The 16,543-nt window shown below is 42.2% G+C and overlaps 1 protein-coding gene across 1 annotated transcript; it reads right to left on the bottom strand.

The window, feature by feature from the left end:
- Window positions 1-2,448: 2,448 nt before the first annotated feature.
- Window positions 2,449-15,812, bottom strand: LOC139530324 (adapter molecule crk-like). Its single transcript, XM_071326626.1, has 3 exons — window positions 15,250-15,812; window positions 9,243-9,859; window positions 2,449-8,160 (listed from the first exon to the last, which is right to left on the bottom strand). The coding sequence occupies exons 1-3, from the start codon at window positions 15,467-15,469 to the stop codon at window positions 8,026-8,028; spliced, it is 972 nt and encodes a 323-aa protein (XP_071182727.1). The 5' UTR covers window positions 15,470-15,812; the 3' UTR covers window positions 2,449-8,025.
- Between the last annotated feature and the right edge of the window lie 731 nt (window positions 15,813-16,543).

Raw genomic sequence — 16,543 nt, 5'->3', positions numbered from 1 at the left:
ATAATCCTGTGACTCCGGAGTGGCGCAGCGGTCTAAGACACTGCATCTCAGTGCTTGAAGCGTCACTAAAGACACCCTGATTCGATTGCAGGCTGTATCACAACTGGCTGTGATTGGGAGTCCAATAGGGCAGTGCACAATTGGTCCAGCGTCGTCCGGGTTTGGCTGGTGTAGGCCGTAACTAAGAATTTGTTCTTAACATTAACTGACTTGCCTAGTTAAATAAAGGTTAAGTACAAAAATATAAGTGATTTTAATAACCTCTTCTCACCAGCCATGTGAGCCATGGGTAGTCAATCAGTCTGTCATAATCTCAGGTCGGCTGTATGCATTGTTAGCTTTCAAACTCTAGCTAGCATTCTGCTTTTCCCCTACAGTTCTCAGCCATGACTTCTCCACGACTGCCTCATGTGAACTACAATCCCGACGCTGTATTTAACGTTTAGAAAAGTTAATAATCATTGCTTGCGATACACCTTTCGCAACATACATCCCTTATCTTTTGCACAGATCCATACAACTATGGGTGCCTCCATCTGATAAAAATACACTTCCCCGAGTTGCACTTACACAAAGGTGTTCGGGGGAGCTTGCTAGATAACTAATTAGCACAGGTGGTCGCCTCGTCTTGTCTGTTTTCCGTAAACAAGCGCTGTAACATGTAGATATGGTGGTGTGGGAACACTAACCTTATCAAGGTGTGTATAAAAAATGGTATCTCACTGATATGAAAGATAAGGTCCTTATGCTTCCAAAACCATACAGCAAGCGATGCATGGTAATGTTCAGACCGAGCGTCTGGGATCTTAAAACTTCTTAGGGATAGCCCCCTTTTCTTTTCTTTTTTTTCGCCTAAATTACATACCCAATCTAACTGCCTGTGGCTCAGGCCCTGAAGCAAGGATATGCATATTCTTGGTACCATTTGAAAGGAAACACTTTAAAGTTTGTGGAAATGTGAATTTAATGTAGGATAATATAACACAATAGATCTGGTAGAAGAAAATAAAAAATAAAAAACCAACCAGTCTTTTTCTACCACCATCTCTGAAATGCAAAAGAAAGCTCATAGTTCTAGCCATCACTCTGGTTGTAATTCCGATAGTGTCCACAAGATGGCGGCAGTGTATGTGCAAAGTTTCAGATGGATAACTTGAAGTATGACTGATCTACAAGACTTTTAGTGTGAAGTCCCCAGTTACATTTGGGCAAATCGTGAAGGAGACATTCGCATTCATATTCCATTTTTTCTGCAAGAATATTGTCAAATCTGTATACTTGGACTTTGATTTAGCTTTCCAAGTATTAGTAGCCATATTATAAGTTCAACAGTTGCAAAACAACCAGTTTTCATAACTTCATAACTCTGAATATCCTTATAATTTTTGTCCAAAATGAAAAGGCATGCTGTCGTACAAGGTTAGTAGCTACATTTTATGACATGTACATGGTTTCCGGATACTCCCGTAAAGCCCAGGTCATTGGCTATCTAGCTAGCTGTGTTTGACCCCGATTGGTCCCGTATATTTGACAAATATACAGTCGTTCAAGTAATGGGCGCCCGAGTCATCGGCGTGCCATGAAGGTGTCGCTCTCGACCAAATATGGTGTCCTATAGGATATACTACACCCCTATTGAAATCGTGAAGTCTTGTTACCTTCTAGGATCCCTGAGGAATAGATACGAACGTGATTTGACTGTTTAGGGTGAGATTTTCACAGATTCCTTTCTTTGCAAATTGAACGAGTGGAAATACAAAACGATCGTGCATGCTATATGGGCCACTTTAGGATATGAAAAATTATTTTATCTAACAAAACGACACTTCATGTTATCTCTGGGAATTTAAGCTTTCAGCCGATATAAGACACTTATATGTACCTCCATTGTTGTTTCTCTAAAATCTGCGATCTTGACATAAGGTGCTGCATGATTTACAACTGTCCCGTTGATGGGACGCCGATCCTTAATTAAAACTCCCCTTACAGAAGACGCCTTCATCCAATGACTCTTATGTGTAATGTAATGCCATGGAACAGTCATGATCAAGGGCTAGCTAACTTTCAGTGTGTATTGTATCACTTCACTTTCGATTTGTGACAGTCAGCGGAGACATAGGCTATAAGTGACAAAAAAAATGCCCAAAATGTAAGAATGCCTGTATTTGTATTTATTATGGATCCCCATTAGCTGCTGCACTCTTCCTAGGGTCCAGCAAAATTAAGGCAGTTTATACAATTTTAAAAACATTACAATACATTCACAGATTTCACAACACACTGTGTTCCCTCAGGCCCCTACTCCACCACTACCACATATCTACAGGACTAAATCCATGTGTATGTTATCGTGTGTGTATGCATGTGTCTGTGCCAATGTTTGTGTTGCTTCACAGTCCTGTCATGCGTTGGATGGAGACAAACACAAATTAAGACATAGCAAATTGACACAATTGTAATAGGTTTTTATTTACTAAGGATATTAACACATTACATGCTACAGAAAATAAAAGGTAAAATGTGAACTCCAAATAATAGTGTTATATCACAATGGAACATCTTAAAATCAATTATTTATATTTTCACCCACTCCTGTCCTCTTCAAAAGAAAAGGGATGGCACGAAAGGAAAATTGTAATTGGGATCGGGCAATTTCATGTAATGGAATTACGCTGAGATTTCACTTTAAAAATGTATACCAAACAAAAAAACATTAATTTCAAAGTTTAACCATACAACCTCTATGCACAATGACTACTTATACATTTTTACAAAAAATATTTACAGGAAGAACTGTGCAGATAGTTTTTCCAGGAAATGTTATTTTTTTGTTTGTAATTTACTGTTCAAATTAGTCATTGTGCATAGTTGTATGGTTTTTTATTAAACTTTTAAATAAATGTTTTTTGTTTGGCATATTATTATTTATTTTTTTTAAACCAGAGTCTCAGCGTAATTCAGTTTCTGTGGAATTACCTGGTACAAAAATACAGGAGAATGAAAACAGTTTGGCATGAATGATGAGGCATAAAAAAAATTATCATCAGTAACAGAGGCAATATAAGAGATAAGGTGCAGAAAAGGGATTCAACGTTGAAAAATGTTTGTGAAAGGACACCATTTTAAAATCACTCATTAAAATCCAAGTATTCGTTGGTCCAAGGGCGAAAGTTGCTTCACCTGACTGGCCTATACTCCACTAGACAAAACGGTATCATATGATCATGGCCCTCTATGAAATGGAGACAGTCTCTTCTCTTCAAGGCAAGCCTGAGATGGTTGGATGACAGATGGGTGTCACTGGATGCAACATGCAAGTACAACAGACAACAGGACCTGGCTCAACTGGCAACACATTGCAGAATGGTGTTGGTGGGAAATGTTCGAGAACATTTGAGCAATGTTAACCAAACAAAGTACAACAACTTCTTACACTATGAACATAATGGTAAAATACATACCCATCAGTGCCATACCAGAGGACAACATTAAAGAGCCAAAGACCAACAGAAAGCACATCAATTATTTGTTTCCTTTCAAGAAATCCAAACAGTATTGACAACAGAGTTCAAGAAAACTAGAAAGGGAAAATGAGAGGTGCCAGGTGCATGTCCACATACCCTTCCCAATCTGCAGTATTGACTTAAACAAATAATTCAAAGTTATGCAATAGGGGAACTCTGTCAGGCAGTTTAATGTCCTATTTTCAGTTTGAGTTTGTCATTCATTTATTTGTGTAAATCTTTCTCTGTCATTGCTAAATACAGATTGCATAATTTCTAATTCATTAAAACATATAGAAATATTATTTAACAGGGGCAACACGAGTCTGGTTGTGGTCTGGTTCAGTAGGGAGAAAACAAAACAGTGAAACTGGGAGGTAGCCTACTACCTGAACTTGACCAGTAAGAACAATTTTTTTTACCCCCTTCGCAAAACATTTTGCTACTTTGTACCCTACTGAACACAACCCTGGTGCTTTCTGTAGTGTGTCATAGTTCAATCATCCTCTTGCCGTACTACTCCTCCCATCACTGAACTATGTTTATATCACATACAGATAAACCATTCAAACTTTTACAGACACATTTTAACGGTTCATTGTCTCATAAATACAATGATGCTGCAGTCAACACAAAGTTATGCAGGTTGCCCTCAGTGCTGCCTTCAATAGAGCAACGGTAGTGTCTTTGTAAACTTTAACATAGAAAACATCTACATAGGGCTTGTAATTAATATTCTCACTCTTAGTATTATTAAAAAGCCTTGCAGCTTCATAGACATTGACTTGGAAGGAACGTAAGTTCTTACACTGTTGGGAAAGATAAGAAACTATGCACATTTACACAATAATACCACAGGGTATAGTTGAGGGAGTAAGGAGTGTTTGGACTATAATTGTTCGGTTGGCAAAAAAACAACCCCAAAAAATAAGGAAATAAAATCTACCAACATTTCCACAAAAATACAGATGAACTGAGCCTGGCACTTCAGGTCATGTTATTTTCCTATTTCGGAAAGACAATTAACATCAATTAAAACAATTCAGATGAGGTAGAAAGGACAAAATAAACAGACCCTCCCCAAATGACGATGATTGGCCTAAAACACTCACATGTGCCTACGATTGGTCAATACACCCACCCATGTTACTATGATCGATCAGTGGCTATGTGCCTTTCACCCACACAGTCCTTTAGCAATGTAGTGTAGTCATCCTATGAGGACGTTTAGCATACTGCGGTGTATCTGGCACGTCAGTGGCTGGATGTGTCATAACTGTGCCCAGAGGGTAGGTACTGGGTGAGAGGATGATAAATTGGCACTAAGGGAGACACTAGGGAAATGAACGTGGTCATGTTCAGTCGGGAGGAAAGGTTTCGAAACGGGGAGGTACTATCCAAACCTGTCCGATAAGAAACATTCAATATTGTTTTCTGTTGCATAACCTTTTAAAACACTTTCAACATTGTGCCCTACTGAATACAACCCAGACCGAACTAAGAGCTCCAAGTTGAAACGTAGCTGACAGAAACAATGAATTCAGTCAACTTAAAAACGTGTATGTATATTTACTGTGTGTTTGCTACGACCACGTGGGAGGGAAACTAGGGGAGACACCAAAGGATTAAGGCTGCGGCTTTCTGTCGAGTGTGACAATGTGAAGTTCTGCATCACAGTGCTGGGGACTAAGTCTGCATAATTTCAAATGTGACGTTAACAGGTTCCATCTGCCAAAAGTCCTTTATGTACACTGAAACATAACTGTACTCTGTAGGTGCCTCTAGTGTCTTTAGCATAGGGGAGGTCCGGGAGGAAATGGATCACACCATGTAACAAATGAATGAGACAGGTGGAGGAGACTGACAGGATGGGAGAGGAGGGGACTGGGCAAATCAAAGTAAGAGGAGAGAGGGCAGTGTTGGTATATTTACACTTTTCTGTCATTGTCTGGCCATTGTACACCCTCCTTATATGACCATTTCTCAAAACAATGAGGTGGACTGGACGAAGGCCCGATACCTGACAGTCCTAAGGAATGTCTCCACTTCCTCCCCAGACACAGTCATCATAGTGTTTCAGATAGACGCATAACAGTGACCACACAAAGCGTGAGGGTCTGTTCACACACAGGGCAACGAAAAAACAAAACATTCAACATAATATTTAGCATGTAATGATATATATACAGTACCAGTCAAAAGTACTTTACTATTTTACTATTTTCTACATTGTAGAATAATAGTCTAGACATCAAAACTATAAAATAACACATATGGAATCATGTAGTAACCAAAACAGTCGTTAACAAATCAAAATATATTTTATATTCGAGATTCTTCAAAGTAGCCACCTTTTGCCTTGATGACAGCTTTGCACACTCTTGGCATTCTCTCAACCAGCTTCATGAGGCAGTCACCTGGAGTGCATTTCAATTAACAGGTGTGCCCTCTTAAAAGTTAATGTGGAATTTCTTTCCTTCTTAATGCGTTTGAGCCAATCAGTTGTGTTGTAACAAGGTAGGGTTGGTATACAGAAGATAGCCCTATTTCGTAAAAGACCAAGTCCATATTATGGCAAGAACAGCTCAAATAAGCAAAGAGAAACTACAGTCCATCATTAATTTAAGACATGAAGGTCAGTCAATCCGGAAAATTTCAAGAACTTAGAAAGTTTCAAATGCAGTCGCAAAAACGTCGTCTTTGTGAGACGCAGAGAAGGTGAACAGATGATGTCTGCATGTGTGGTTCCCACCGTGAAGCATGGAGGAGGAGCTGTGATGGTGTGGGGGTGCTTTGCTGGTGACACTGTCTGTGATTTATTTAGGATTCAAGGCACACTTAACCAGCATGGCTACCACAGCATTCTACAGCGAAACCCCATCCCATCTGGTTTACGCTTTGTGGGACTATCATTTGTTTATCAACAGGACAATGACCCAACACACCTCCAGGCTGTGTAAGGGCAATTTGACCAATAAGGAGAGTGATGGAGTGCTGCATCAGATGACCTAGCCTCCACAATCACCCAACCTCAACCCAATTGAGATGGTTTGGGATGAGTTGAACCGCAGAGTGAAGGAAAAGCAGCCAACAAGTGCTCAGCATATGTGGGAACTCCTTCAAGACTGTTGGAAAAGCATTCCAGGTGAAGCTGGTTGAGAGAATGCCAAGAGTGTACAAAGCTGTCATGGCAAAGGGTGGCTACTTTGAAGAATCTCAAATATATTTTATTTAACACGTTTTGGTTACTACATGATTCTATGTGTTATTTCATAGTTTTGATGTCTTCACTATTATTCTACAATGTAGAAAATAGTAAAAAATAAAGAAACTCTTGAATGAGTAGGTGTGTCCAAACTTTTGACTTGTACTATATATATATATATATATATATATAACTGCCCAAAAAAAGGAAACGCCAATAGTGTCTTAATAGGGCGTTGTGCCACCATGAGCCAGAACAGCCTCAATGTGCCTTGCTATAGATTATGCAAGTTTCAGGATGGAACTCTATTGGAGGGATGCGACACCATTCCATGAGAAATTCCATAATTTGGTGTTTTTTTGGTGGTCTCAAGCGCCACTCCAGAATCTTGCATAAGTGTACAATAGGGTTGAGATCTCGTGACAGATGGCCACGTCATATGGTTTACATCGTTTTCATGCTCATCGAACCATTAAGTGACCATTAATGCCCTGTGGATGGGGGCATTGTCATCCTATGGGGGCATAGCCATGTTAGCCAAAATAATGGGCAACTGGGCCTGCCCAGCATTTTTATACATGACCCTAAGCATGTTGGGATGTTAATTGCTTAGGAACCGCACCTGTGTGAAAGCACCTGCTTTCAATATACTTTGTATCCATCATTTACTCAATTGTTTCCTTTCTTTTGGCAGTTGCTGTACCTGTCATAATTCTATCATAATCTTTTTCATTTCAGTACAAAAAGAGGACTTGGGGGTTTGTAGTGTGGGGTTTGTAGCAGAGAGGGGCTGGGTTAGAGCCCCTGTGGTGAGTAGTGGAGTGTGCTGTGGTAACTCGTGCTGTCTGTCAAGTGCAGCAATGGTCGGTTTCAGTCGCAGTGAGCATCTGTCTCCACAAGAGGGAGTCAAAATTAGGAGTCAGGGTGGCTACTATTCTCACTGCCAAGTTCACAGTCCGTTACTACAAAAGGGTGATCAATGAGTCTGTGAGAGACGCCACATATACACAAGTATCTGAATTGTGAGTGTGTATGTATGCGTGTAGAGGAGGATTTCGTGGATAACATGGGAGAGGGGTCATAAACGCTGCTGTGTGTCGTGTATCAGGACTTCAATACTGGGGTGGAAGTGTAAACTCTATTCTGTGTGTGTATGTGAAGGGAGGGGAGTGTACTCCAGCCCCATTGGCAACAACAGCTGCTGAGTTGCAACTCCTGACCACTGTAGTCCGTATAGCCTGTGTGCTCTTTCTATCATTTGTGAGAAACGATCACAGAGGGATTTTGTGAAGTGAGGAGTGAGACTAAGTGTGTCTCTCAGCTCTCATCCTCAGGGTGTTGGTGGTCCAGAAGCCGGACGTGCGTGAAGGGAAAGTGGCCATGCTTGCCCTTGCACTCGCCCTCCCACTGGCCGTTCACGTTGATCTTGGTCACTTTTACCATGTCTCCGACCTGCAGAAACACACACAGGTTAGAATATAGAGATAGATTGGAAATAAACAACACCTTCAGGGGTCTGTAACGTGTGGCTCTTATAAAGCCCCTATCGGGCTCAATGGTGATCTATAATTAGTCATTTAAAGCAGCCTAATCAATCAACTATAATAGCAGAAGAATGAACACATCAAATCAGCTCTACTCACACTTGAACAACCACATGAAAATGATTTAATAATTTGGCTACACCCCGTACTATTCAACAAAATTCTGTTTTGTTTCATTTGAAATGCGGCCAGGTGCACCAACATCCAAGGTTTTTGTGGGGGGAAACGTTTCAAAATGTGTAGGAACAAAGCCTCCTCCTGTCAACCCGACCCCAGCCTTTGCCTGACATGCACAGTAGCTAAACTCTTTATTTCGTTTCTCTAACCCAGGTCAGTTTCCACTTCAAATACACTCAGGGATGGGATTGACCCAAACCCTGTAAACGAATTAATAAGCTACAAAGCAGCACAGTCCTACTAAGCCTGTGTTACACACTACACCCATGCCCCATCTATAATCTCCATGTTGCTTCACTTTCTGCAGTGCAAATACATGGGTGCATCCCAAATGGCACCCTGGCCTATTCCTTACGTAGTGCGGAACTTTTAACCAAAAGCAGTGCACTGCATAGGGATTAGGGTGCCATTTGGGATTTAGTCCATGTTCCTCTCATGACATACAGTATACCAGTGGTTGTGTTTCTTCACAGGAACGCTCTTTACCAACAGTGAGATTGGACACATGAGCTGCAAGACATGAACTGTGAGGCAACCTTTGCTCAGGAATTGCCATTTGTACTGTACGACGCAACAACAAAAACAAAAATATGTCATTGTGTGTATTTGCACGTGCGTATGTTCGAGTGTGCCTGCCTGCGTTTGCATTATTATGCTTACAGGCAAGAGTAAGCAATTGCAGCAGCACCCTGACTCTCGGAGCAGAGAAAAGATATAGGCACATGACATGAAACAGAAAAGAGGGAGAGAGCGCCATAGACGGGTGGAGAACAGGGGGACAGAGGAAGGCGAAGAAAGGGGGCGAACCAATACCTCCAAGGCGAGGGCCGTCTTGTCATAGGCGTTGGGCACCCTCTTCTGAATGGCACGGGCGTAGACAGGCCCATTCTGCAGGTTGGGCAGGGGTGTATTACCCACGGGCTGGGCATACTGGCCTGGCTCCCCCAGAGGCGGGGGCAGCTGGGGAGCTGCTCCGTCGGTAGTGCTGCCTCCAACACCTGCCGGTACTCCGCCTACTCCTCCTGCCCCGCCAGGCCTCCCTGCCGCCGGAGCCACCAAGGAGTTGGGCGAGGCAGGCCGGTACTTCTCCACGTAGGGCACGGGAATCATGCCGACACGGCCCTCTTGGTTGGCCGCGTTCCACCACTGCTCCTCAGGCTTCTCCAGCACGCGCAGCACGTCACCCTTGCGGAAGGGCAGGTCCTCCTCGTCGTTGCCAGGGAAGTCGAAGAGGGCGCGAACAAACTCTGCCTCCTGCAGGGCGCCGCCCGATGCAGCGGCGGCACAGCTCACGAAGCCCGCATGCTTGGCCTTGCTGATGGGCTCGATCAGCGTGGTGGTGTCCAGGTAGTGGATCTTGTAGAACTCCAGCAGGGCGGGTAGGGCGTCAAACTCCTGATCCCCGATGCGGAACCGCGGGGGGGCCAGACCTGGCGGGCGAGGCAGGGGGAGAGGATGGAGCAGTTTATTATGTCATACCATTACCACGGCTGATCTAACAACGCATGGTGGACCAATGGGTGGATTTTCCCTTCTGCCTCAATGGCAGTGTTGTACTAAATGAAGGTCTGACACTGAAGCAATTTTGTTGAAATTGTTTATGTAAAAGCTGATGTTGGCTTAGGTCTCATGCTTTTATAGAGTTATCCCAAGCTGAGGTGACCTAGGCTCCTGCTGTTGCCTGGCCTTTTCTGGAGAAAACCACTCTCCTGGAACTCGGAGATTACTGAAAGAGCCTCACAGCTAAAAAAAAAGATTCTGACAATGGAGCCCTAACAAAAAATGTGTCTCAAGTCAAGGAGTTAGCTGAAATAGTATTTAAGTCTTCCACGGCTTCACATACAGCATGCATACGCTCTCAGTCACAATTGTTTTGCAAGCTTATTAAGAAAAACAAATCTGGTCGTCGTCATAATAAATTTCAATGCCACCCACAGTATCTGGGTCTAAGACAACACAGGCCTACTCATTCAATAGTTTGATTCAATTTCAAAGCATAGCTAATCGTCACACCATTGTCTTCCGATAGGTGCCGTCATTTTAACGTGATACGCAGTTGCCATCTGTATTACAAATCGTGGAACTAATCTCTAAAAATCGTGATTTTGCTCATCCGCTTACACTAGTTCCTAAATCACTCCACTATGATACACTGGGCTAGCTACTACGGCAAACCATGCTCGACGAGCTGTGCAAACTTGCTCCAGTTAGAAGCTTACTTCTAGCTTGTTTGAATGGCCATTGTGGTAGCTCATTTGCAAGCTTGCTGATTAAGTTGTATGGCACTAAAGTTATGGGACGGTTCTCAGAAATCACATGTATCTGACAGCGGGTACTGTGCCTCGCTACTTTAACATTTGGCCAGCGCCATAACATCGCAGCTTGAGCAGTGCACTAGTCACGGCAGAAGAGAAACTGCATTATCATGAAAACATGAACTGTGCTATTAGCTGGAATTTCACTACAGTGGATAGCTACAGCGCCTTCAGAAAGTATTCACAACTCTGACTTTTTCCCACGTTGTTGTGTTACAGCCTTTTGTCACTGTCAAAGTGGAATTACTCCACAATACTAAACTAATTGACAAAGTGAAAAGGAAGACTGTACAGAACAAAAATATCCCAAAACATGCATCCTGTTTGCAACAAGGCACTAAAGTAATACTGCAATAAATGTGGCAAAGCAAAATACTTTTTGTCCTGAATACAGAGTTATGTTTAGGGCAAATCCAATACAACACATTACTGAGTACCACTCTCTATGGTTTCCGAGCTCGTTACAGGTGCACCTCAGCCACGCTCAAGGTACTAAACGATATCATAACCGCCATCGATAAAAGACAGTACTGTGCAGCCGTCTTCATTGACCTAGCCAAGGCTTTCGACTCTGTCATTCACTGTATTCTTATCAGCAGACTCAATAGCCTTGGATTCTCAAATGACTGGCTCGCCTGGTTCACCAACTACTTCGCAGACGGAGTCCAGTGTGTCAAATCGGAGGGCCTGTTGTCCGGACCTCTGGCAGTCTCTATTGGGGTACCACAGGGTTAAATTCTTGGGCCGACTCTTTTCTCTGTATATATCAGTGATGTTGCTCTTGCTGCGGGTGATTCCCTGATCCACCTCTACGCAGATGACACCACTCTGTATAAATCTGGCCCTTCTGTGGACACTGTGTTAAGTAACCTCCAAATGAGCTTTGATGCCATACAACACTCCTTCCGTGGCCTCCAACTGCTCTTAAACGCTAGTAAAACCAAATGCATGCTTTTCAACCGTTCGCTGCCCGCCCCCGCCCGCCCGACTATCATCACTACCCTGGACGGTTCTGACCTAGAATATGTGGACAACTACAAATACCTAGGTGTCTGGCTAGATTGTAAACTCTCCTTCCAGACTCATATTAAACATCTCCAATCCAAAATCAAATCTAGAATCGGCTTTCTATTTCGCAACAAAGCATCCATCACTCACGCCGCCAAACTTACCCTAGTAAAACTGACTATCCTACTGATCCTCAACTTCGGCGATGTCATCTACAAAATAGCTTATAATACTCTACTCAGCAAATTGGATGCAGTCTATCACAGTGCCATCCGTTTTGTTATCAAAGCCCCTTATACCACCCACAACTGCAACCTGTATGCTCTAGTCGGCTGGCCCTCGCTACATATTTGTCGCCAGACCCAATGGCTCCAGGTCATCTATAAGTCTATGCTAGGTAAAGCTCCGCCTTATCTCAGCTCACTGGTCACGATAACAACACCCACCCGTAGCACGCGCTCCAGCAGGTATATCTCACTGGTCATCCCCAAAGCCAACACCTGCTTTGGCCGCCTTTCCTTACAGTTCTCTGCTGCCAGTGACTGGAACGAATTGCAACAATCGCTGAAGCTGGAGACTTATATTTCCCTCACTAACTTTAAACATCAGCTATCTGAGCACCTAACCGATCGCTGCAGCTGTACATAGTCCATCTGTAAATAGCCCACCCAATCTACCTACCTCATCCCCATATTGTTTTTATTTACTTTTCTGCTCTTTTGCACACTAGTATCTCTACTTGCACATCATCATCTGCTCATTTATCACTCCAGTGTTAATCTGCTAAATTGTAATTACTTCGCTACTATGGCCTATTTATCGCCTACCTCCTCACGCCATTTGCACACACTGAATATAGACTTTCTTTTTTTCTATTGTGTTATTGACTGTACGCTTGTTTATTCCATGTGTAACTCTGTGTTGTTGTTTGTGTTGCACTGCTTTGCTTTATCTTGGCCAGGTCGCAGTTGTAAATGAGAACTTGTTCTCAACTAGCTTACCTGATTAAATAATGGTGAAATATATATATTTTTTTTTAAATAAATATTTTCAAGCACGGTGATGGCTGCATCATGTTATGGATATGCTTGTAATCATCAAGGACTGGGGAGTTAAATCTATGGCAAGAATTGAAAATGGTTGTCTAGCATTGATCAACAACCAAATTGACTGAGCTTCAAGAATTTTGAAAATAATAATGGGCAAATATTGTATAATCCAGGTGTGAAAAGCTCTTAGGGATTTACCGAGAAAGCCTGACAGCTGTAATCGCCGCCAATGGTGGTGAAAACTTGAGTAAATTAGCTTTTTATTTATTTAATTTTCAATACATTTGGTAAAATTTCTAAAAACATGTTTTCACTGTCCTTATGGGGTAATGTGTGATGGGCGAGAAAGAATATTTAATCCATTTTGAATTCAGGCTGTAGCACAACAAAATGTGTAATAAGGCAAAGGGTATGAATACTTTCTTAAGGCACTGTAGGCTAGAGGGAGTATTCAGCATGGAGTGTGTGAACTGGCGTCGTTAGCATCCCTTTCGTTTCATATGGATTGATGAGGTTGATTCAGATAGCTAGCACAATAGCTTCTAGCTAATTTTCGTGCACATTTCAAAATGCTCAAATACTGGTCCAACAACCACTAAACTCCTTAGAGGTAAAATCAAGTAGTTAAGACTTGCTCAGGAATAAAATGTCAAATTAGCTATGGATTTATCGTTTTTGGTAGGATTAATTCAGACAAATGCTCAAAAACGCACAAAAAGCTTTTTTCTCATTTTGTGCAGAAATGTATTTACTTCCCTGTTAGTTTACATTTCTCCTTTGTCAAGATAATCAATCCACCTGATAGGTGTGGCATATCAAGAAGCTGATTATACAGCATTATACATTACACAGGTGCACCTTGTGCTGGGGACAAAAGGCCACTAAAATGTGCAGCACAACAGAATGCCACAGATGTCTCAAGTTGAGGGCACATGCAATTGACATGCTGACTGCAGGAATGTCCACCAGAGCTGTTGCCAGATAATTTTATGTTCATTTATCTACCATAAGTCGCCTCCGTCGTTTTAGAGAATTTGGCAGTACGTCCAACCTGCCTCACAACCGCAAAACACATGTAACCATGCCAGCCCAGGACCTCCACTTCAAGCTTCTTCACCTACGGGATCGTCTGAGACCAGCCACCTGCACAGCTGATGAAACTGAGGAGTATTTCTGTCTGTAATATAGCCCTTTAGTGGGTAAAAACTCATTCTGATTGGCTGGGCCTGGCTTCCTAATGGCTGCGCCCATGCCCAGTCATGTGTACTCCATAGATTAGGCCCTAATTAATTTATTTCAATTGACTGATTTCCTTATATGAACTGTACCTCAGTAAAATCATTGAAATTGTAGCATGTTACGTTTATATTTTGGTTTAGTATAGCTACGTGGTTAGCTTCGCTTGGTAACAGCAGAGAATTCCCTCTTGGATCAAGAGACTTGCTGTCTAATATTGGTTTTCTGCATGTAGCATTTTTTAGTTACTTGTATAACTTTGAGCTGGGATGTCTGTCCTGCAAATACTTTAGGTCAGAGACTGTATAAAATGTTCTCAATGCCCTCGTTAGCATTTAGTTAGTATTCTCTATGGAATTGTACATGTACTTGTTAGCATTGCTAACCTTCGGATTACAAAGGCTCAGTGGGGTTTGAAAATAGCGCCCCTTGTGTTCGGTATGAAGGTATAACAATCTGGATATCGCCAAAGCTTTATCACATCAGTGTTTGTAAGTTATCAGAGATATCAGGCGCATGTCGAGATGGGATGCGCTCATTTCAAAGTTGCATATTCGAGTCGCATCTGGGAGACTTTTTGCATTCAGCTAACCCTAACCATAAACATAATTCTTATATGCTACATGAATTATTCTAACCTGCTGCGTAAAGTCACTTCTGATATTGGCAGCATCACATCTGTCAAAAACACAGATCAGTGCAGATGGTCGTTACGATATCAAAATGAAGTAACAAATAAGAACTGAGCCTGTGTAAAAAATACATAAAAAAACAGGGCAGGAACACAGGCATTCCACACACACCATTCGGAATAGTCATCCTCCAATTGTGACAGCCTGTCCATTCATTCACAGGATCAGCCCAGCCCAGCCCAACCCACCCCTTTCACTCCGTCTACCAGGTTCTTACTAAACAGAAAGTACCTAAAACTCCAGCTGACAAAACTAAAAAGACCTTTGAAAACCCACTATTACAGTTTTTTTTAAAACAGCCACCACCAGTCATATATACTGTATGTAGTTCACTAAGCACACGCTAACTACATGACCGCCACAGCTAACGACGTAACGTTAGGGTTGTTCCGTTGCAACATAATAATACAGTATATTCAGTCCTTAGCTAAACAAATAGCTACTGTCTTTGGTTTAGCTTAACTAACTAGCTATGTCTGTCTGGTGTAACGTTCGTTAGCTGGCTAGCTCGCTATCTTACCTGATCCAGATTGCCGGTTGTTGCTGATGCTGTTAATTATATAATGTGAGACTTTTGAGTTTTCTGAGACGGATAGCACGTAGTCCCCAGGACTGGTAATCGAGTCCCTGACTAGGAACACGCCATGTCTCTGACCCTGCAAGAGAGAAACCGCCTCCTGTCGGCTCAACCTTCCCCAGTACCAGCTAGCACGGTCCTCGGCATCAAAATTCCCGGCCATGGCTCCAAATCCACTCCGAGGATCCAAGGCCTTCCCCTTGCCTCTCCCTATTCGAAATCGGGATTCAACTCATACAAAAACTTTGGTTCACTAAGGAACACGCTCCGGGAAAAAAACATGGCATCGATACCGCTTTAAACCGTTACATCTATGTACATTTCACCGACTCCCACGAAACAATACAGTTAACCCCTTAATTAAGAATTAATTGTGGCAACCAGAAATCTATAATTTATTTGTCAAGGCGTTTTAAAATAAATCTCTTAAGTAATTTGCAATATAAAACTCAGAGGCTGAAATGGCGGATCTTTGGGGAAAGATTGACCTCATCCACCGGATGTAATGAGGTGTAGCTAGTCATGATGGAGCATGTCATGATGGGCATCACATCCATCCATTTTGAGAAGGTCGAGAAATAATGTTGATTAATAAATTATCAAAAGTTCACCTCTGACTTCAACTCATCTGGTTGCTTGTTCAATATAAGACTACCTGGTTATGTAGCCTGGACCGCAGAATTTTGTTCTTGATGAATATAAGTAAAGTGTATGCAGCTTCAACAATTTGACACTAGATGTCACTCAAATGCCACTTAATTGTACTTTCATTTGACATTTTTAGTAAGTCATTCATCTTAAATTAGCTAGGTGGGACAAACACATATCTCAGTCATAGTAAGTACATTTTTCCTCAAAAAGTACTTAGCAAAGTCAGTGCTAGGGGGAAAACGACTCAAGTGCGAGTGTTAGTTCATGCTGTGGGATTATTTAAGGTATTCTTTGAAGAGGTACGGTGTTTTTGGAATGGAATAAATGGAACAGAGTCAAACATGTGGTTTCCATATGTTTGATGTGTTTGATACCTTTCCAGTTATTCCATCCAAGCCATTATAGCACCTCCCACCAGAACCGAAACCTCGTATGGTAAAAGTTGAATACCCCTGTTGTAAAGCATGAACCTGCAGGATAAAGTCACTGCTTTGATGTTTTCAGAGAATGACAGGATGTTGTCTAGGGTCACGCCAAGGTTTATATACTCTGGGAGGGTGACACCGTGGAGTTGTCAACCGTGATG

The sequence above is a fragment of the Salvelinus alpinus genome, chromosome 1 (assembly GCF_045679555.1).
Source record: "Salvelinus alpinus chromosome 1, SLU_Salpinus.1, whole genome shotgun sequence".
Lineage (NCBI taxonomy): Eukaryota > Metazoa > Chordata > Actinopteri > Salmoniformes > Salmonidae > Salvelinus > Salvelinus alpinus.
This window is presented reverse-complemented; position numbering and strand designations above follow the sequence as displayed.

Bases quoted from the DNA above. Each gene is read 5' to 3' on its own strand.
- LOC139530324 (XM_071326626.1), bottom strand. From the start codon at position 15,469: ATGGCCGGGAATTTTGATGCCGAGGACCGTGCTAGCTGGTACTGGGGA. The intron at 9,860-15,249 runs GTAAGATAGCGA...CTCGCCCGCCAG, and splicing joins CAACCGGCAATCTGGATCAG to GTCTGGCCCCCCCGCGGTTC. The intron at 8,161-9,242 runs GTATTGGTTCGC...GTGTTTCTGCAG, and splicing joins AGACGGCCCTCGCCTTGGAG to GTCGGAGACATGGTAAAAGT.